This window comes from Pholcus phalangioides, unplaced genomic scaffold (genome assembly GCF_987345545.1).
Source record: "Pholcus phalangioides strain wild (caught in Gottingen) unplaced genomic scaffold, Ppha-v1.0 ptg000011l_1, whole genome shotgun sequence".
In the NCBI taxonomy this organism is placed as follows: Eukaryota; Metazoa; Arthropoda; class Arachnida; order Araneae; family Pholcidae; genus Pholcus; species Pholcus phalangioides.
Window position 1 is genome coordinate 37,054,476 of NW_028301604.1, and position 22,834 is coordinate 37,077,309.

Here is a 22,834-nt window from a genome sequence, read left to right on the forward strand (position 1 = left end):
ATTTTAAAAGAATTCATATCGTACATAACACCCCACAATATCTAAACTTTTACTTACTTTCAGTACCTTTTAGTAAATACCATTTTATATAAACACTTATATAACCTGAATATCGTAATAAAAAGCCTGATGATGATTAATGGAATAATAAGTGATGCTATTTTAAACTACTATAATTTTTTTTCTTTTCTTTTTTTAACGAAACGTAAGAAAAGTTTTCAATTTATTTGAATTTAAATTGAATTCAAACAATTTAATTTAAAAAGTAACACATTACTTTGTAATCCGTTTAATATCTATATTTTATGATACAACAAAAATTCAAATAAAGAAAAGTAATAATTATTCATTCGCGATTGCATTAAATTTTTTTTGTAATTTCGGAACATGAAATGTGTAGAGAAACAACTTTTAAATATAACTATAAGGTCAACTACGCTACATACAGATAGCAAGCTTGAAAAGTATTTGAAAGTAATTACGTTTTCCAACGTCCTTAGAGAGACAACGTCCATTTAGACTTGAAGCTGAAAGTTTCTAGCTAGAGCTCTCAAATAATTAAGAGCATTTCCATCATCGAAACTGCTTACAATTTTTTGGATTCGCTCTGCAGAGTCTCGATAAACTTTTTTTTGCTGGTGCTCTCTTCTACCGCACTCCAACTCCTGAAATTTTCGTCTGGTCAAAATGTAGTCTTTCTTCAGGAGTTCAATAAATTTGAATATTGAGAGGTGATGCCCTGAAGCCAAAGAAGCGAGTCCCCTATGCCATCCTTCTACGGCGTTATTCGTTTTCGGCATACTTGCTTTCGCTGCCTCATGCAAGTTCCATATATCATGAGGAAACATAGGTCTTTGTCGAACACCCCGTGAATTGCATTTTCCGATCCAAGTTTCTTCAAAATAATTCACGATTTGAAGTAGTTCTTCCTCATTTTGAGCATAATAGTCTGAACTGACAAGTTCTTCGAAAATCGGCACCACTTTGTTTTCAGGAACGAAAGCCAGTGCATTCAGCATCCGTAACTGAACCGAAAACTCGACGTCTTCAGAATACTTCCTTTGTAAACCAAACTCTTGAACTTTTCTCCATAAACATTGCGTAAAATGAAAAAAACACCCGTTGGATTTGACGTTCGGAAACTCTTTTTGGAAAGCAGAAATTGCTGCGCGTTCAAAGTCTGACATAACTGTTGCAGGATTCAAGTCTGATCTCAGATGTTTTAACGCTCTCAGAACATCGCGATAATTTTCTTCCCTCCTGTTTTCCATCAAAACGTACAGTGTGGGAAAAACTTCTGAATGTGATAACACATGTATACAATACAATTGATTGAAGAGCAGAGGAACCGTCTTAAATGTTCCATCACAGAACCAATTAACTTCTCGAGACAGAAGATGAAGATTTTCATCGGTCCCGAAAATCAAAATTCGGGAATGTGATGAAACTCCATTATCAAAGAGAAGGAATCGTTTACCATCAGAGGTTAAAGTGTGAGGTTCATCAAGTACAAGTTCACATAAATTCCGAGGATTCACCGGATATTTATTCAACTCACCCCGATATCTCCGCACAGTCCTTCTCAGATTACTTACAGACGGAGTTTCGTTGACAGCTGCTTCTGGAATATCTTTAATAAAATCAGCTACCAACTCACTCGTAGAACACCGCGAAGTTGAGGCCTGAACCCTCCAGTTTTTATTTGCTTTTGCAACAGCAACTTTTCCGGCATCGGGCACATGATTATGACAAATGCATTTCACAACATTATCTTGTTTAACATGAAGACGACCTTTACATTTGTTTTTATGCCACTCTCTGCATTTCCATATCGTTTTATCTTGATATTTCCTCTCCTGGATATACAAGTAACCCTCATAAACCAACATATCATTTCCACGTTCGGTTTTGCAAAACTCCATGTTTTTACCAACAGAAATGTATAGACAGAGCACACAAACCTTCGCTACCGAAAACTTAGACGCTAATGAAAACTATCTGAAAATATTCAAATAAGCCAGCCAAATATATGCGACTGACCTATAGTCGTCTTTCTTAATGGCGATTATATGGCCTTTGCGGGTGCTCATCCTGAAAGCATTATCGAACTTCACTCGTAAACGCTGTACCTTTCCGCCCTTTTAAGCAGGTGGACCTGCTTAGGTATAGCCCAAGGGCTTCAGGTGCATAGAAGTCTCGAAATAGTTATATGTACAGTACCCCAATGTAAAAAAATTGTATATGACATATCATGATAAGTGGCTATAGAAGGAGAAGATTTGCGCGAGTACGTGTGAAATCACCCCGTTTATACGTCTCTCACTTAAGGAGAATTATTTGAATTCTTTTTTTTTAGTATTCACACACTTTTATATTCTTCTAGAAAAATTTTAAAGAACCGGAGAAAATGAACTATATTTTTTGCGTATAAAAACAAATCAGCGAAACAAGCAACGATAAGACCTTTTCAAAGAATATATGTATCCTTTTCTAAAACCTTGAAGTAAATAGCATGTAAGCAAGTGTAATGTTATGTCAATTATGGTTTCTTAAGCCATTTACATGATTTAATAAAAATTAACTTTTGTGGGTTTTTTTCTTCAAGTATGAGGTTTTATGTCAACAAAATTTGAATTGCAATTAAAACAACTGAATTACAGAATTTGTTTGCGGTCTATAGGAGAGGTCTTTTTCACAGAAGTTTCAACGGGTTCATTTATATGGATGTACCGTATTAACAGCCTCTTGAACGTCGTATAAACGAGGTTCCACTGCGTAGCATATTGTGTTCATGGAAATACCAGCCGAGACGGGAACCCCCTGCGTCTCAAGGGAATCCACGTACAAATAGCAAAGACCAAAGGCACCGACTGAATGAACCGGCTCATAACTAGGTGCTGCCTCTAGGCCCAGATCCCACTGAACAGACATGCATATATGTTTTAGAAAAAAATTTCTTCCCCCTTTTTATTATTACTTTTCTTTTCTTCCCATAATTTAACGATTTATGAATATAAACGACTCTCGCTCTCTCTCTTTGAAATAAATTCCATCATAAACTTCGCATCGTAATACTAGTTCTTCATAATATTGTACAATGGTCCCTAAGGGTGGGGATGACGGGGGCTCTAGCCTGAGAGCTCGGAACAGTTCTTGTAATTTTCTTGTTTTTCACACTATGATTTCACTATTGCGGTTCATCTGCTGAAGATGTGGGGACCATGAGTGTACAAGCAATAACGGCTCCTCAACTCCTCAATAAGAGCTATACTGTAAATAAACTTATCTGGCAATCAAATACAATTTTCTGAAAAAAAGCAAAGTCGAGACCTAAAACAAGACGTTCCCAAACTCTAAACTAACCCCCCCCCCCCCAAAGCAAGACGTATGGCCCCGCGTTAAATTACGGCTGGGCACATCGAGTAACACCAATCAATTTTGACTTCTGATAGCCCCGTTAAGGCCCCTACTCAGCTCAGTTATACCTGTGCAGGCGAAGTCTCTGGAACCGCTTCTAGGTGATCTGTGGGGATATTTTCATTCTCCGATCTCTTTCTTCACGACTATCAATCAGTTCGAATTTTTTTAGCGAGTGCTCTAAAGTTCAAAATTTTCTAACATGATCCAAAAATGATACTTTGGATGTATTTCAGAGTTGTAACTAGTCTGAGGCAACTGGGGCCTCTAAGCAAATGGGCTACTCACAAAAAATAAACACTTATTTTGTATAATTTTTTTCCTTTTTAAGGGGGGGGGAGGGGGAGGCAAGAAAATATCTGTCCCAGGACCCCGAAAAAGGACCCCCGGTGTTGGATTAGTTACGGCCATTGGCGTACGCAAAGGAGAAATGGAAATCCCGCCAGATAGCAGCAAGTGAAACTTATCCGGTTCAAATTAAATTTTTTAAATGTATGTGATCGCAATTTATCATCTCGGTGTGCGCCCCAACTCCCCTCGCAACGAGTAATGGAAATCTCCAGAGAAAGCGACAAGTGTGGCTTATCCGGTGAAAATGAAATATTAATTAAATTAAATTATTAATTATTTCAGGTTCTTGTGGAGATACTGTAGTGGTTAATGTTGGTGGGAGTCTCGATTCCACATGGGACAGATACAAGTTTACACTTAAAGAGAGCCTCCGCTGTAATTTGGGGAATATCATAAATACCGACATTTATTTACAGAATTTTAAAATTTTATCGTAGCAAAAATTATTTTTTTAACATTTACAGCAATTGAATAATAAAACATTAATATCAATTGCAATTTTAATTTCGATGATTTTTTTCGAAATGACAAAAAAAAAAAATTTAGTAAACTGTGTGCATTTCTTGATGGGGAAAAAAACTTTTCTTCATGTTTATTTTTTCACGTATGAGACAAAAAACCTACATACAGATCGCGTGACGAGTTGACTCTGCGATAAATTGACGTCCCGACGAATTGGTTACACGACAAATTGGCACTGCGACGAATTTGTACCGCGACGAATTGGCTCTGCGACGAATTTGTACCGCGACGAATTGACTCTGCGACGAATTTGTACCGCGACGAATTGGCTCTGCGACGAATTTGTACCGCGACGAATTGGCTCTGCGACGAATTTGTACCGCGACGAATTGGCTCTGCGACGAATTTGTACCGCGACGAATTGGCACTGCGACGAATTTGTACCGCGACGAATTTGTACCGCGACGAATTGGCACTGCGACAAATTGATGTGCGACGAGTTGAGCGCGACAAGTTGAGTGCGACAAATTGACCGGCTACGTCAGAGAAGGCATTTTTTGCTAGGGACAGATTCATTCCACCATATTATCAGACTCTTGGTGTGGTGATCGTCCCCATCCCGCCCACACCTGTTGGTTGGATATTAAGGGACGAAGAAGTCGGAAAATCTTCTAGAATGGGATTACTGCTATTTAACTTGTAAACAGGCAAAAAACCCAACTTGTTTGATTTTAATTAAGAAATTTAAAAACATTAAAAAAGCAAAACGTCTCACATTCACGCAGGATACTCATCACAAAGGATCTATCGTCATACTTATTTTAATTGAATTTTATGGTAAAATACGTAAAAAAAAGTGCACGCATCACGTACGGGCTGAGATGATAATAAAAGAGGGGCAGGCAAACACCAGCTAAAGCACCGGGCCCTGCAACTTGGGCAGGCCCGTAACTATTCTGAGGCAACTTGGGCGGTGCAACGAGCCGAATGGGGGGGGGGGGGGCTTGTAACTCCTCCTTTTTCTGAGCATAACCATTTCAAGGAGTCTCCAAGAAAAGAATGCCCCGAGAATGCACGCTACGGCCCTGGGGAAAAGGCAGGACCGTCTTAAGAGCATCATGCCACCCCCCCCCCCTCCGGTCAAGTGGTTTTCCTGAGGCCCTACCTAGTAAATTCTAGAGAATTTTAACTAGATCTCATTTTCGTGAGGCTCCCTCTACTCTTGAGGCTTCCGGGACGCTCCCGGGTGGGCCTCCTCCATGAAGACGGCACTGGGAAGGGGTTGTTTTTTTTGTCTCTGTAGATTTTTTTTAACCTGAATGACTTCAGTTTTAATTTCAACGATAATGCACAATTCTTGAAGTTTGGCCTGAACATCCCTGAGGTTAAAAAAAGAATATGTAAAGTGAAAAGAAGCAACCCGCACGTTTGTGCATACAGGGTCTAAAAGGGTCATTCATAATCACCGGTAAAAGTGATAAATGTTGCAAAATTTATCAAACTTACCGAGGCGATTGGGGATTATGCATTACCGATATGCTTTACCGATTCAACGCATCTACCGTTACATACATTTAATTCTATATTTCATCAGCTTCAAAAACAAACCTCATTTCAAATATACGAAGATTCATATCCGAAATTTTAAAATTCGAAATGGATTTGCCGTCGCCCTCCTCTTTGTTTTGGATATGTGAGGTACTTTTTTACTTCCATGGAACCCAAATTAACGTACCCTATTCTGCTGCGTAAAGTCCGTGGATTATACGTTTGAAAAAATTAGTTGAAATAAAAACAAAAAGTCGGCAATGAATTTCTTAGTGTGGATCAAAGTTTCATGAAGAGCTTTAACTTTGAAGCAGCTTTAGTGCGGATAAACCACTGCGTCTTATCTACGGCTTTATTTTTTTTTTTCGAGAGAGGTTGCATTAGTTATAATTATGTCAAAAAGTTATTAACAAAAACATATATTTTTTAAATATTTATAGATTGGGTAGATGCCAGTACAAAAATTGACATTTTGTCTACAAAAAACCGTCTTAAACCACACCCCCCACCTCCTCCTCGAGAGCGATTTTATATTGATAAATTAAATTTTCTCATGTGTGTTATATACTGCTGCATGGTGCCTTTTTTTCCCCTCAAACTAGCGAAGTTTGCATATGCGGATTATAAGCGGCAAAATTCGATGGTTTTGTTTAATTCTTATTGAAGATTAACGTCGAGGAAATGACTTACCTTCAAAATGACTTTCTTTAAGTTGAAAGATCTTAAGTTGATGATTAAAATTCTTACAAATCTTATAGAAAACTAACACAACAAAAATTAAAATCGAAAATTTCACTAGGATCACTAGATTTTCATTTTGATCGAATTTATATTGAGGTTTTCGGCCCGTCTTGAAAGTCGGTTGGAAAAAAAATCAAATTGAATTTCTAACTAACGTGTTCCTCATTAGTTTCTTGAAAGGAAATGATGTCTTTTTAGAGTCCCGTTGTGGCCACACCTTACCAAGGCCTCCTAGACAGAGATACTGTCTGGGAGCTTCATAGGAGGCTTTACCGTTACTCACCGGGTATCTGGAACAAGATCCATGAAACTCCGAAAAGATGTTCAGTAGTATATACGTACGGTTTGTTAAAATTTTCCACACACATACTCACTCAGTGTGAATGAGCCCTATTTTTGGGCCCCTGACCTCCCCAATTAAAAAAACGTTTGTTTCGTTTCGATGCATCGCTTCGTTTTGATGCGTTCAAAGGAACAGCGATATTTTATGTCAAAACATATCACGTCGAACTTCTTTTGCCCTTTTACCTTGGATTTGGCGCTCCTCCTAGAGCGGGCAGAAATCATTTTCCCATTTTTCGCCCTTTTACCTCGAACTTAACACCCCTCCTAGAGAGGGCACAAATAAGTTTTCCTAATTTTTTTTCCTTCGGATATAACGACCCTTCTAAAGCGAGCGGAAATAATTTTCTGTAATTTCTTTCACCCTTTTACGCCGTATTTCGTGCTCCTATTAAAGGGGGCAGAAAAATATTTCCCCTAATTTTTTTTCGCCCTGTCTTACCTGAGACTTGGTGCCTATCCTACAGTGGGCACAAATAACTTTTCCCAATTTTTCTTTGCCCTTTCACTTTGGATTTGACGCCCTTCCAGAGCACACCGAGCTGCCCCTGGTTCAACTAATAGGAGAGTCGGGAGACTGGCCAGTGATCGGGGGCGCTAAAGTGCATAGGTTTTCTCGTGTGAAAACATTTTTATTTCTCCTCGTGTGACAGGTAGGAACGAGACCCAAGTGCAGGATTCCTATTTAAAATGGTCAGCTAATCATAGGTTTTAATTCATTCTTTTTTTTTTCTTAAATGTTTTTTTTCGAAATACTATACTGTATTGGCGATTAGATTCTGCGTTTTTAATACAAGTCGGGAAAAAGAGGCATGAAAGGCCTCTGGCTCAAAATCTTTCCCACATCAGAAGACACCTTCAATTCCTGTAATACTCCCCACAACACAGGAAAACACTTTTGCTCTCGTTAGTAGAAAAATTGGGTGAACTAAGTTGATTCCTCCATTATTTTTATTTTTTACTGCACAACAACAGAGAAAGAAATTGCTTCTACCCCCTCCCCCAAATCTCCTGCAGGGGTAAAAGAAAAGAGCTCGATAGAGAGAGAGTGTGTGTATTTTTTTTGGCCAAAATCGCTATGTACTGTAAGTATATAGGTGCACTGACCATCGATTATTTTCTTTTCGAAAAATTACCGTAATATTATATACACTCAAACCTTTTTGTTTTTTTGAAAAAAAATATTCTCATCTCTGTCATTTTTCATGTACATTTTATAGTTTTTTTTTTAAAAATTAAAACGAACAAACAGCAAATTACAATATACAAATACAAACTTATGTTACACGACACAAAACACACACACACATATAATACATACACTATGTAGCCCCAAGGGACTATGTAGTCCTTCCAGTAGGCCTATATGATGTTAATTACATGATTTTGTCCCTCAGCAACAGCTCTTTCCTTCATTAAATGTATTTTAGTATATAATTAATATGCATTGGTGCAATAATTTATTTCAAAGTACTGCATTAATATCTGTTTTTTTTATCATAATAAAGACATTGTAATCTGTATTTTTATTACTATTTGTGTAATTACTAGAGTAGATGAAGTTCATTATTTTCGGTGCGGTGTAACAAAAACCTTTTTGAAATGATGTTTTGTTACTTTTAGGCATTTGATAGATATTTTTATATCTATTCGGGGTTCTATTTTCATTTTTTACTAACCATTCTTCGTTTTTGATGATAAATTTATAAATTCTGTACATGTAGTTCTGTCTCAGTGTCAATATGTGGCACTGTATGTTTTTGTTTTCTATTGGAACATTTATTAGTTCTCATAATTTATTGTAAAGATTGTCTAGATTGCGTATGTTTTCATAATATGCTCCTCCCCAGACACATATTCCGTAATTTATAGAATTTTCCGTAATTAATAAAACCACGCATAGAAGATATCTTTCAAGAAGTTATTATCAACTATGTATTTAAGTTTATAAATGACTCCTGAATACAATGAGTTTTTTTTAATCATTTTTTCACTATGTATGTTCCATTTTAGGTTATCTTGTATAATTATTCCTAAGTATTCATAATTGAACACTCTACCTATTTCTTCACAATTGCATACTGATATAGTTTCAGATTGGCAGTGAGTGTGTAATTTTACGTGAATTTCTGTATTGTCATTTATATTTCTTGTTTTCGTGCACATAAATTTAGTTTTTTGTGTATTTATTTTTAATTTGTGTTTAATTAGCCAGTGATTTATTTTTGTTAGGTCCTTCTCTGTTCTTTTAACCAAACTATCTGTTTCTGTATCCTCAACATATAAAACTGTGTCATCTGCAAAAGATATAATGTTACCATTTAGATTTAGTTTACTCACTTCATTTATGTAAATTAAAAATAGTATCGGCCCTAAGATCGAGCCCTGTGGGACGCCTTTATAAACTTCTTGAAAATTGCTAATTTTTTTCTCTGTTATGACAGCTTGTCGTCTAGTGTAGTAGTATGATTTAAACCATTCTAAGATATTTCCTCTTATACCGGCTGAATATAATTTCTCTGTTAAAATGTTTAGGTCCACATAATCAAATGCTCGTTTTAGGTCCAAAAAAACTATTATTGAATATTTATTTTTATTTATTCCATTGTTTATCAAGCCCGTTAATTTTAGAATTACCATTTGTGTATTTTTTTTTTTTTTGGAATCCATATCGATTGGCTGAAAATAATTTTTGATGATTCAGGAAATTGAGCAGTTGGTATTTCATACACTTTTCTAGAATTTTTGAAAAAATCGGGAGAATTGAGATAGGTCTATAGTTGTTAGTATCATTGGAATCTCCAGTTTTAAATATAAGATGCACGAGGGAATTTTTTAGTTCAGAATAAAATACTCCATTTGTTATTGGGGAATCCACTAAATCCTTTAATATATCTATATGGTAGTAAGAGATAATTTTCATCATTTTAGGTGTAATTCGATCGCAGCCACTTGCTTTATTTTCTTTAATTTCTGCCACAATTTATCTCAGTATATGACTTTCAGTTTCGAGGTAGAACATGGAATTTATTGATGTGTTTGAGGAACCTTCTTGTTCTATACAAATACAATTATCCGCGTTTTCCTCATCATTTATATTTCTTGTGATAAATTCTTGATTAAATTTATTTGCATGTTTATTTATTTGTCTGTTGGATTTTCGAAATTTGGTAATATTTTTTTTTTCAAATCTTTATTTAATACATTTCTTCTAATAAATTGCCATTGCAATCGTTTATTCTTTTCACAAGCGTTAAAGTTCCTCTGGAAGTATTCGTTTTACCTTTTTGATATAAATTTCCAAATTTTTATTATAACTTTTGTACTCGTTCTTATACAGTATAAGGTTATGTGTGGATTTTTTTTGTTTTTTATATAGCTTTTCCTTCAGGTTTATTGTCAAGTATTTCCTTAGTTATCCATTGTTTTTTATTTTTCTTAGGGTAATTTTTTGAAACTTTAGTCCAGAGATTAGTATTTAATGTTATTATATCCAAAAGATGTCTGTATTTATTTTGTACTGAATCATTTTCTCGTATGCAATTGAAATTTATTTTTGATATGAATTGTTCAAACCTTATATAATCTATTTCCGTTATTTCATCATTTTCATCGTTCAAATTCTCTTCCTGTTTTTCAAGGAAGGTTATACTTCCTAATCAGGGTTGGCAGGTTTTTGACGTATGGCAGTTTTTGACGGTTTAAACCGCAGTTTAAACTGTCACGTCAAAAACCCTCCGTCAAAAACCTTTGTCAAAAACTGTCAAAAACCTCAAATATTGCTTTTCGATATAAAAATTCCCAATGAAAATGCACACGTTAATTGCATGTAATGTTTAAAGTGACTATGTTATACAAAGAATAAATATTTAATAAGATTCTAAAATAATTTTCTACTCCCGACAGAATTATTTTGGACAATATATGGTTTTTTTTTCTTATAAAATTTGAATAAAGCATAATATGAACATTGAAGGGAAAACTGTGGAACGATTTGACATTCTTTGATTCAAGATGATTCTTGACCTTCCAAAATTTCTTCAACTGCTTATATATATGCATTGATATAAACTATCTGCTGTACTCTTTTTACAACAGATAAGTGTTTAAAAAAGTTTATTACATCATGTATGTAATGTTGATTTCTGTTATTATTAAATTATCTAGATAACCACTGATACTTAAAACAATACTCTTATTGCACATAACATTGAAATATATCTAGCGATCAAAATACTAAATTGTAGGACTAAAATGTCATTTAATTTGGCAATGCTAGCTTGTATATGTCAAACTTGGTTTATTCTTACTTTTGCACTATGGTATGGTACATTTACTAGTATTTATAATGCAATGGTTTTCCAATTGAAGCTGTATTCAAACATGCAAAACAAATGCTTGGGGTATCAAGTCTTGTCAGCTCTGCTTTGGTTGAAAATACTTTTTAAAGCTGTGTGAATCTAAGAATCTAATCACCCTGATCTAAGAAATTTTTAGGAGAAAATAAATGAGTTTAGTTAGTGCATTAACAGATGCTGCGTTAGAAATTTTATATGGAATAAAATTTTGGGCAGATCAGAAAATTTAAAATATCAAAATATATATTTTTCCTCAGTAATTATAATTCTGAATATAAAACCCTTTAATCTAAATAAAAATAAGTATTTTGTTATTTAACATATCTATCAATTTAACAAAAACTATTTGACATCATTGACAGTAAGGTTTTGATAGTTTTAATACCGAGTTAGTTTCTGGGGTCAAAAACCTAACCCTGATGCCCTATAATACATATTTTGAATAAGCAGCTCTAATCCACTTAAGAAATTGAACACAGGTAATGAGTAGCTTAGATAAATAAACCATAAAATTATATTTTATATGTTCTAGACTCTTATGTTGAAGAATTCAAAATTGCAAATTATAATTAATATTTTGTTTTAATTATTGTAATAAATTAATGTTTAAAAATAAAACATTGTTATATGCCAAAAAGTAAGTTTTTCATCATGTTGTATACCTATTATGTTCAAAACATTATCAAAAGGCATTCATTTAGGTTTTTGACGGTTTTCGACAGTTTTTGACGGTTTTCGACAGTTTTTGACGGTTTTCGACTGTTTTTGACGGTTTAAACCAGTTTTTGACAGTTTAAACCAGTTTTTGACGCTTGTCATGTCAAAAACCCAACCCTGTTCCTAATATTGGGTAGTGGTCAGTGATATTAATGTTAAATACTGTGAAGTTTTGTGAAGTATTTCCTCTTGTTCTATAAAAGACGTGATGTATGCATGTGTGATTTTCCTTTAATTCTCGTGTTATTTTTTTGTGTAGTGGTTCGAATCCATTTAAGGCCATTATGTCTAAATATTGTGAGATGTTCCATTAGTTTTACTATATAGATCAATGTTGATATCGCCAACAATTAATATGTTGCTTTACAATTTTTTCCATATTGATTTCTAATTCTTCATTAAATTGTGTAATTGTGTATGCGTGTGAACGATACAAGAGCAAAACATTAACATCATATTCTGTGAGGTGTATAAACAAATCTTCTGCTGTAGTGAAATTAGTATGTTTTTTTGTGTTGATTTAATTTTTTTTTTATATACATAATTACTCCCCCTGATCTATTGTAACTTCTAGAATTTGTGTAACAGTAATAATCATTGAGATGTTCATAATTTGATATATAGCAATTGAATTCCTCATTCTCAACTATCCATATTTCACTTAAACAAATTATGCCGATTTTTTCATTTAGTGTTCTTAGAAAAATCAAAAGATTGTTAAAGTTCCTTCTAAGACTCTGTATGTTGATTATTAAAAATGTAAGTGTTCTATTTCTTATGTTATGACACCTTATCACCTTTCTCACTTCTTGAATTTCCTCCAGAGGCCGTTGATCCTCTATTATACCTGTTTCATCAGTTTCTTCAATTTCCATTGTCATTTGAGATTGGGTTCAGTCTCTGTAGTTGATCTTCTGCATATATTCTTAGTGTTTTCGATTTCTCATCTCTCCGAAGGAAAATCTTTCCATCTTTTGCCCAAGCGAATTTATAACCAAGTCTGTTTTTGGCTTGCCTTGCTTCGTAGAACAGTTTCTTATTTTCTGGTGTGAGGTGTTCATTGATGTATACTCTGTCATCCTGAAAATCTGGATTTATTTTGTCAGCTGTTAGACTATCTTGTCGCTTGGCTTTTTCCATCCAGAGATTCCCTGACCTTTCATTATGGAACCTAACAATGATTGGCTTCGGTTTACTAGTGTTGCTCGAAGGCACTCTGTGGGCTTTTTCTATCTCTGTTGTTTCTTGTATTCCCAGGATTGTTTTCATTGTGTTCATTATTTAATTTATATTTTCTGGCTTTGTTTCTGGGATTCCATTTATCTCTATATTATTTCTCCTACTTCTTGTTTCCATATCATTCATTCTTTGTCTCAAATCGTTCCTTCGGAAGTTGAGAACTTCCATTCTCAACTTTTCATTTTCTATTTTTGTTTTTTCTAACATCAGAATTAATCTGTTCAACTGTTCTTTGAATATTTTCAATTTTTTTTCCTACATCCTCCATTGATTTTGATTGGAATTCTATTGCTTTCACAACCTCCTGGACCTCTTTGGTAAGTTGATCTTGTTTTTGAGTGATTTTATTTACTGCTAGATCCATGGTCTTTTGCATTTGATATTTAAATGCCTCGAGCATTTTTTGCATTTTTTCCAATGGTTCATTCATATCATCTTCATCTCCAGAAGCCCAACATGCCTGTTTCCATCTCTAGTAGCACTTTTCAGCTCATTTTTACAGTCTTTGCACCTATATTCCCCCTTTTTTTTCTTTGCCATCTTCCTAAAGTTAGATTCTGTCGTTAGTTATTTTTTTATAAATACGTATCTTAAAGATATTTTTCTATTAATGCATATTTAACGCGTTTCGGCACCCCTTCTCATTTGGCACCCCCTAACGGTCCTAGGTCGCACTGCCCTAAGACCGCCCCTGCATTAGTGCTTGTTTGTACTTTTCTCCGATGATGAAGCCTACTCCCCCGACCATTTTTTGCAGTAGGCATTATCACTGAGTACTTTCCGCTCACAAATTTGTCTTCCTTCCATCTGGTCTCATCGAGGCCCAAGATATAAAGATTGTATCTCTGCATTTCCCTCTTAATGTTCTCTAATTTTCCCATTCTCAACAGAATTTCACATTCCACGTTCCAATACTACTAGTGTCTCCTCAGGGCTTTCGCAGGTTAACGACCTGGAAGCCCCCCCCCCCCTGCCGTGTCCGACACCTCTTGTTTTGGAAGAGGACCCTATGCTTATATTTGCTGTAGCTGTGCTCATCATGGGTTTTCTTGGAATGTATAATGTGATGGTTTCCCCTTGCCTTACACATCCACATGCCGCTGTCTTACAAGCAGGATCTTCCACCTTTGGTTTTCCTTATATATATATAGCTCTCATATTCAGGTGTGGAATACGGTGGTGGACCATTAGGGAAGGAAAACAAAATCATTCCAGCTGGAAATTGCTCAAAAAGGATTTATATGAATCAAGATGATCAAAATAATTTGGTTTAAATTTATACAAGAGATATTATTGAAAGGGGTAAGGCAGGCATCTTCAACTTGTTGCTCGCGAAGTACTCGATGCTCGTGTCAAATTTTTGGCTCAAAAACCCTTGATCAACGTCCTCATTGAACAAACACCCCGCACAAATTGCATTGATCATCTTATTTCAGACATAGGTATGTCCAACTTGCTGTTAGGGTGCTCTTCATTTTATGAAAGGCACTGGCTCAGAAAAGAAAAAGGTTGAAGACCGCTGAGCTTCTAAGGGTTTTCCAGAAATGGAAAATCGATCAAAACAGAATTTAAAAACTGATTTATTAACCAAACACTTTTTTTCGACAAGGACGCACTCTCACTCAAAAAGGATCGCGATTTTGCTAATAACCTGGGCTCGGGATCCACGTAAATTAGAGTACTGCCGCTCCACTCTCCACAAAATATTTAGTTTTTTTAGAAGGCAAACTTTTTGCTTCAAACAATGTATTAGTTTTGCTATCCAATTTCACTTTCAAACATGCTTTTTTCGAGACATTTTGTTAATATCTGATTCAAAACTCTCAGGTTCTACTACGGGTAGAATGTCGTTTTCATAAATAGGCAGTTTATCTGTACCATTTTGGTCAACTTCATCATTTTGATCAACTTCCGGATTTATTTCGCCTGCTTCTGGCCATACTAAAGGCGGATACATACTACACTGACGTGACGTGTTACCACACGTTAATGCGTGTGATATATAAAGTTCCACCAATGAGTCTTCTGTAGGTACGTTCACACTGTGCTGATGTGACATGGTAAAGTCTGTGATGATGAAATCTGACGTAACACGCAAAAATCCGGGCACACTACTCTGACATGACGTGGGACCATGTAGAAATTCGTGCGATGTAAATTCCACCTATGATCCTTCTGTAGGTACGTTCACACTGTGCTGACGTGACGTGTGAATGTGTAGGATTACGAAATCCGACGTAAAACGCCTTATTACGTGTCACAAAAAAATCAAATAGTTCAGATTTTCATCAGTCGTGTGATGGCATGTGAAGACGCCATATTTGTTTTTCTGGTTCTTTTTGCTTCGTTCGTGTTTTGATCAATTTTGTTTTTTGTTCACGTTTTGATTTATTCAAATTTTTTTCGTGTTTTCATTTAATTCGCTTTTTGCTCGTGTGTTGATGATGGAAGAGCAACTGATCGAACACGTTCGGTCAAATTCTCTGCTCTATGACCCTACCCACTGAGAATACAGAATTCAAAATGCGCGGAGGAAGCCTCGGGATGAGATCGGAGAAAAACATGAAGTTTCAGGTCAGTAAACAAATTATTTATTTAGTCTTTGAAATTGTAAAAAATTAAACAAGTGTAAATGAATATGAGATAAATAAACATATACGTTACGGTAAATTTGATATATGCGGTTATTATACATAACACACTGATTATTATGTACTTACTAATCGACTTGGTTAGTTTGATAAATTCCCCTAAATTTATATCACTTTTACCGGTGATTATGCATAGTACCCAAGCATCATTGGTAAATTTAATAACTAATAAAACATTGTAGCTTTTACTGGCGATTATGCATAATAACCATGCGATAAAACATACTATATGATATACATAATAATTCATACATGTATTGTATCAATATATCCGAGTACGATAGTAAAATTTTTTATCATTTCCTAAAACATCGTAAACAGTTTGTCCATTTTAATGATCATAACTCCCCATCTAACCCCGTAAAGTCATGGATCCCCAAGGATCGGTCTTCCCCCCGTTACTTTTCTTAATGTACATCAATGACCTCCTAGAATCCGACAACTGCACCACTAGATTATTTACTGATGACTGTGTAATTTACCGTTCACCATGAATCTGATCAAGAACTTCTACAACGTAACCTGGCTTCCATCGCGGGCTGGAGTTCATTATGGCAAATGCCAGTCAATATCCCAAAAACGGTTCACATGAAAGTTACCCGTAAATTACTTCCTCTTGAATACTCGCACTCCATCAATAACTTAACGTTATCCCAAGTTTCTCAAATCAAATACCTCGGTGTCATAATCTCAGCGGACCTACGTTGGAACAAACATGTTAACTACGTTTACCAGAAGTGTCTAAACAAACTTTTAATCCCCCGCAACCCTAAACACTCCACTCGGGATATCAGACTACTTTGTTATCAAACTTATATCTCCCCCGTTCTTTCCTACACCGCTGAAATCTGGGATCCCTACACCTCCAGTAATATAGTCAAACTCGAATCAATCCAAAATAAATCCACCCAATTTGCTCATGACTGCTGATCATCTTTCGTTTCCGTGTCCGAACTTAAAAACGAACTTCATCTCCTGCTTCAATCTACTCTTCGTCTCCTCTCTCGATTAACATTATTATATACAAGGCTGTTGCATAATCCAATTAACTCTTGAATATAATTTATATTGACCCACTGGAAGGACTAGTAGTCCCTTGGGGGTCACAGAGTGTCTGGGTCATTGTAATGCCATTTTTTTCCTTTTATTTTTCAGTTGTTATGATTGCGGTTCCGTTCACAATCCCGACAGACGAAACCCCGACAGGTCAGAATCCCGACAAGTCAAAATCCCGACAGGGTCAAAATTCCAACACGGTCAAATTGAAAATTTTAATTTCTCTTTATAAGCCACACTTCGCGATTTCTGTCGGGATTTGAATTTCTCGCGGAGAGGGACGTTGGGTCGCCGATGAGAATGATAAATTGCGATCAAATAAATTTTTCAAATTTTAATTTCAAATATATTATGGAGTGGAGTGTGCGAGAGGTGACGTTATGTCCGGTATGGTTCACACAAAGCAGAGAAAAAAAGTTAATTTCGAACAAGAACTCGCGTTAATGCTCAGTTTTTGGATTGAGAGATTTTGCTCTATTTCCATAAAGTAAGCCCAGAGCTATCTCAACAGCATCATTCCCCCAGATAAAACAAATTTTTCTGAGGCCCCTATCTAGCTATACAGGGTGTCCTGTATGTGCTACTGCGGCCTTTTCTTATCAACCGTCCGTCGGAGAGGTATAGTTTCAATTTAAAAAATGCTCAAAATACTTTTAAAGATTACCCTTTACCAGTTTTGAGAGTGGAAGTAGTGTTTTTTTCAACGGTTAGCTGATGCGAAGATGAATTTAGGAAAGAAGGAACATTCAAAACTGTCTTTGCGGGGAATCGAATCCATGTTCTCTCACTTGCTGGGTGAGCGCCTTAGACTGCAATGGCAACGAATATCTCAATCTTTCGTTAGAGCTTGTGTGCGCTGAACGGGACCGTACAAAGTCTGGTGCCAGTTACACTGCCACTAGACTTTGGCCTGAGTTAGGTCCGACCGTTCATCGCATACAACTTCCAAGGAAAAATGAATATTTTTTGCCTTTGTAGTCTAGTGCGCTCACCCAGAAAGTTCGAGAACGTGCGTTCGATTCCTAGCAAGAGCACAGTTGAATTTTTCTTTCCTAAATTCATCTCGCATCAGCCAACCGTTGAAACCTTCGTATGGATAGCGGAAAGTCATATCATCCTCGGAAAATGAGTCTCAAAATAAGAAATCTAAATTTTTCTTCGATTTCCCGTCCTTCAACTTCCAATTAGAAAGTTGTTGCATTGTCTCTCCTGTTGCCAACAGAAAAATTGCATGTTTCTAAGTGCAATATTCGCCAAGATATTTGAATTCAAAAACTGGAGAAAAGTTATGAAAGGACAGCAAAAACTAATCGACAACGCAGCTTCCCCTCATTTATGCTGTCCTTCCCAACTTTCCTTCGAATTTTGAATTCAAATATCTCAGCGAACATTGTACTTCTCAACTTGGGATTTTTTTGATGGCCTCAGAAGATACAGTGCAGCCACTTTATAGTTAGAAGATGGAGGACGTTAGGCCATTAAAAATTTAGATTTTTTTTATTTTGTTACACACTGTGTAACAAAAACAGGGTACAGGGTAATTTTTGAACGCTTTTTGAGCATTTTTCAAACTGAAATCATCTCTACCACGATTGGGTGAGGAGACAATGGCCGTACCAACTCTTAAAGGACACCCTGTATGCAACTACACTATCACACAATTTGCATACTCTCTTCAAAATTTTAACCAGATCAAAATGTCACGAGGTCTTCCTGACACTCAAGGCTTCTCAGCAGCCGTGGCATCATATATATAGGCTCCTGGTAAAATTATTTTGAACCCCACATAAACTATCTGCTTATCAAAATTTGCATACTTATATTTGTAGTATAAAATTGTAAACAAATCTAATTATCATGGGGGAGGAGCATGCGTTGAAGTCAAAAATTGGGGGGGGGGCACCAAAATCACTTTAGTGCTTAGGGAGTTCATATGGGTTAATCCACTAATCAAATTTCCAGAATTTCCCAAAAACCTGTTCGCATGAGGTGATATTGTGTAAAGCAGAGCTGCAAATATCACCAACTGAGGCGAATACCTGAACTGTTTCTTTTTAAGTCCTAACAAATGCATCTGTTCTTTGAGAAACTGAAAAGATTCTGAGAAATTATTTTCCTGCTGATTCAGCAAGAACTCCAAATTGTTCAAGACAATATCGTTGCTATTGCATGCTTTCTTTTCTTGTAAGGACTGAACAGAATCAAGTACATATGATAATTGATGACAGCAGTTAGTGTTTTTAGGGATGTGGTTGCCACTCAAAGTACATTACTGGCCACCCAAATTGCAACACCAAGAAAGACAAGAGATATTGCAACAATATTTATTTTGTAGATAACATGTTGACCAAGCATCAAATGATTAAATTTATAGACTTCTGTGAAGTGTGGTTCCTGCCAAAATCAGTAGCCAGAGTAGCCGCCATTGTTGCAGATCACCGCTGCCACACGCCTCGGCATTGATTCAAAGAGACTTTGGATGTGTTCTTGGGGTACAGCAGACCAAGCAGCTTCCACGCGTTGCCAAAGTTGATCTGGTGTGGCAGCTGGGGATGTAATCTGGGTCAATCGTTGAGCAACTATGGACCACATGTTTTCTATCGGCGAAAGATCCGGAGAGCGAGCTGGCCAGGGAAGCAATTCAATCTGGCGATTGACGAAGAACCTTTGGACAATGCGTGCCACGTGTGGTCACGCATTATCCTGTTGAAATATGGCTGTGGGCAAGCCCTGAAGGTAAGGAAGGACAACTGGCTCCAACACCTCGGAGATGTAGCGCTAGCTTTTCAAAGTACCGGCAATGCGTACTAGAGGAGTGCGAGAGTGATATCCAATACCTCCCCATACCATAATACCCGGTGCAGGACCAGTGTGGCGGTGCATAACGCAGCTGTTCAGCATCCTCTCTCCACGGTGTCTCCAGACTCGAATCCGACCATCGTGGTGTTGCAGACGGAAGCGTGACTCGTCAGTAAAGACAATTTCATTCCATTGTGCCGTCCACATCCTTCTTTCATCGCACCATTGGCGGCGGAGACGTCTGTGGTTCTGCGTCAAGGGTAGACGAAGCAATGGACGTCTTGCGGACGGACCACTCTGCTGTAAACGGCGTCGAATGGTACGCGCAGACACTGGATGATGCGGTACAGACTGAATGTGCTGTGCTATGGTTCGTGATGTGGCTGAGCGATCCGTCACTGCCATACGCACAATACGCCTGTCATCACGTGAAGTGGTGCACTGAGGTGGATGCGATCGAACACGTCGGTCCGTCGTACCCTCCTGCATCCAACGATCACATATCCGCATTACAGTTGTTTGGTTTCGTCCAACACGACTACCGATTTCCCTGAAAGATAATCCACAATCTCGGTAGGCCACTATCCTTCACTCTGTCGAACTCGGATACTTGATCAAAAGATGATCGCTGTTTTCTACGAGGCATAATTGATCATTTTTTTGAAAAACCACAAGAAAAACACAATTGCCGTACTTCAAATCGTCGAAATCTCCAAGCCTTAAATAGCGCTTTGAAGTGGCGCCACAGGCGCGCGTGATGTGCGTCTGCGCTGAAATTCTAATCATTTGCATATCTCACCTCCGCTAATGCATGTTGTAAATTTCATATTATTTGCATGCTTCCTTCAGGGTGTTGCATTTACGGTGGCCAGCAGTGTATTTAATTGGGCTGAATACAGGAAAACCTTCAACTCTAAGCTATCGTTAATAATAACTGAAGCATCTATTAATGGTGCAATGTCACTTACAATATGGGCAAAAATTGTGAGGCCTTGTTTATTTATAACATTCCAATAATCAGATACTTTAAAGTTTTGAAGGCACTCCAAAAACTGTGAATACGTTGAAAAAATCCTCCTCTTCTATATTCTTCAAACTCAACTGTATAGCTTTCTGTAAGTGTGGTTCTCCATCTTCGCCTTCTTCTCATCTGGATGCTCTCTGTCTGGATCATTCGATGACAAATAATTCGGGCATCCTGGAAAAATAGAGGGCACCACTCCTTTCTTTGGACGAGGATTAGAAAGTTTCATAGTAATTTTTCTGCCAGTTTTCACATCGTACGCTGATGTCTCCCTCTCAATATCACCCTATTTGAAATGTACCTCACATACCTAATTAAGAAAAAATGCTCATTGTAAAAGAGTAATGTGATATGTTTATTTTGTGTTTATAAAAAATTTATAGCAAACTGAACCAAAAAGTAATTTGCATTTATATATTTTCAAATCATTTTTGCGTTGTCACTAAATTAACATGTATCGGTGAAGAATAAACAGCTCTATCATTGGAACAGAACACTCATAACTAAAGTTACTCACATTTCAGGCATCACAAGTTATTTGTAAGAGTAATAATTAGTTGGAAGTAATGAATTATATTTGTTCATAAATGTCACTAAATAGAAGTACCTATTACTTACTGAAATTAAATTTACACAACTGGAATGTTAAATAATTTGGTGCAGTAATTTTTTTTTCCACACAATTGAACTGTATTTTTAACTCGTTAAAAAAAATTTCTGGACTTGAAAATTTACTTATTACCAAAATTTATTATCAAAGCACCCCACACAAGGGAAAAAATTCAAATCTGTACCTCAGAGACAAAGAAATACTGGTACGTAATCTTGATACTTCATCATAGCATTGGTAAAATATATATAGAATTAAACAATGATATAAATAAACTTACCCTGGAAGACTTTGTTGCTGTAAAATCTTCCCTAGGAATAGATCTTATCCATTTCTTTCGTAGTTCTTCGTCCTCAGGGAACTTGAACACCGACACCCGAACATCTCTTGCGTCGTAGTTGCCCTTGCGTCGAGGGACACAGCAACGGTAAGGCATCAATGACAGCAAATATTATACACATTGAAAAAAAGAGCACATTGATTAAAAAAAAGTGTGCTGATTAAAATTAGCTATTGTAGTCGTCAAACTTCACTTTCACTCGAAATTCCAAACTTTGTGCGTCAATAAAATGGAAAAGAAATAAAACCATGAAAGCTAGGACTACCGAAAACTACAGCAAAGAAAGCAAGACGCTTGAAAACCGGGGGTGTGTAGTAGTGAGGGAAGTCTGTGTTGTCTTGAACAGGCCTTGAGATATCAAGATGGTGGTGGCAGAGGCCGGTTATGTAGGAGGTCGTGACCGAACTCGCGCAGCTGGCGTACGTGACTGTCCTTTTGTGCTGTAGCGGTCACTGTAACCGGTGATTTCTGGTTGTTGCCAAGCCTACAATAAGGCCCTGGTGTTGAATCAACGACGATAGTGTGCCCTTAGTTGGTAGAAGGTTGGCAGCCCCTATTTGCAGTGGAGACAGAAAGTCTGGACGATTGTTGAAAATTTGAGTGATGTATTCAGAAGAATGACTTTCTGCCGACAATAGGTACCAGACGTTCTTTGCAGCGACCCCACACACACACACACTATTGGGGGAGGTGCATGTGCCGATTTTGCGATCGGGGTCGAGTACAAAAAAAATATTAAAAACTCAAATTCATGCCTGTGATGCAATGACAGTCGTGAATTATTCGTGGTGCCGAAACGTGCTAATTGACGGAAATCGATTTCCTAGTTGCGATGGATTCATCTGTGGTGCAGTAAGTACCAGCTTCAATTTTGAATATCTTGACGAATAAATAAAACAATTTTGAATGTATAATTTTGTTCTCGGTTGAAAGGGAAACGTCAAAAAAAAATCTCGTTGAAATTGCTTGAGGTGTGTGTATTCAGATTTGCAGTTAGATGTGTATACAATTTTCATATTGCGATTCCAAATAATTAATTAATTCAAGTACATTTGAGTAGAACATGCTGTGAAATTATAAATAGTGTCAATTTTGAAATTGAACTAGAGAAATAATATTTTGAAATTGAACTAGAGAAATAATATTTTGAAATTGAACTAGAGAAATAATATTTTGAAA

General features: G+C 36.6%; 2 protein-coding genes across 11 annotated transcripts in view; both read right to left on the bottom strand.

The window, feature by feature from the left end:
• cnc (NFE2 like bZIP transcription factor cap-n-collar) overlaps positions 1-22,834 on the bottom strand; it is a 662,445-nt gene that overhangs the window by 158,895 nt on the left and 480,716 nt on the right. The window lies entirely within an intron of this gene.
• Positions 20,881-22,747, bottom strand: LOC149080407 (THAP domain-containing protein 11-like). The gene is made up of 2 exons (XM_089239531.1): positions 21,596-22,747; positions 20,881-21,015 (listed from the first exon to the last, which is right to left on the bottom strand). Exons 1-2 carry the CDS (start codon positions 21,749-21,751, stop codon positions 20,992-20,994), a joined length of 180 nt encoding a protein of 59 aa, XP_089095657.1. The 5' UTR covers positions 21,752-22,747; the 3' UTR covers positions 20,881-20,991.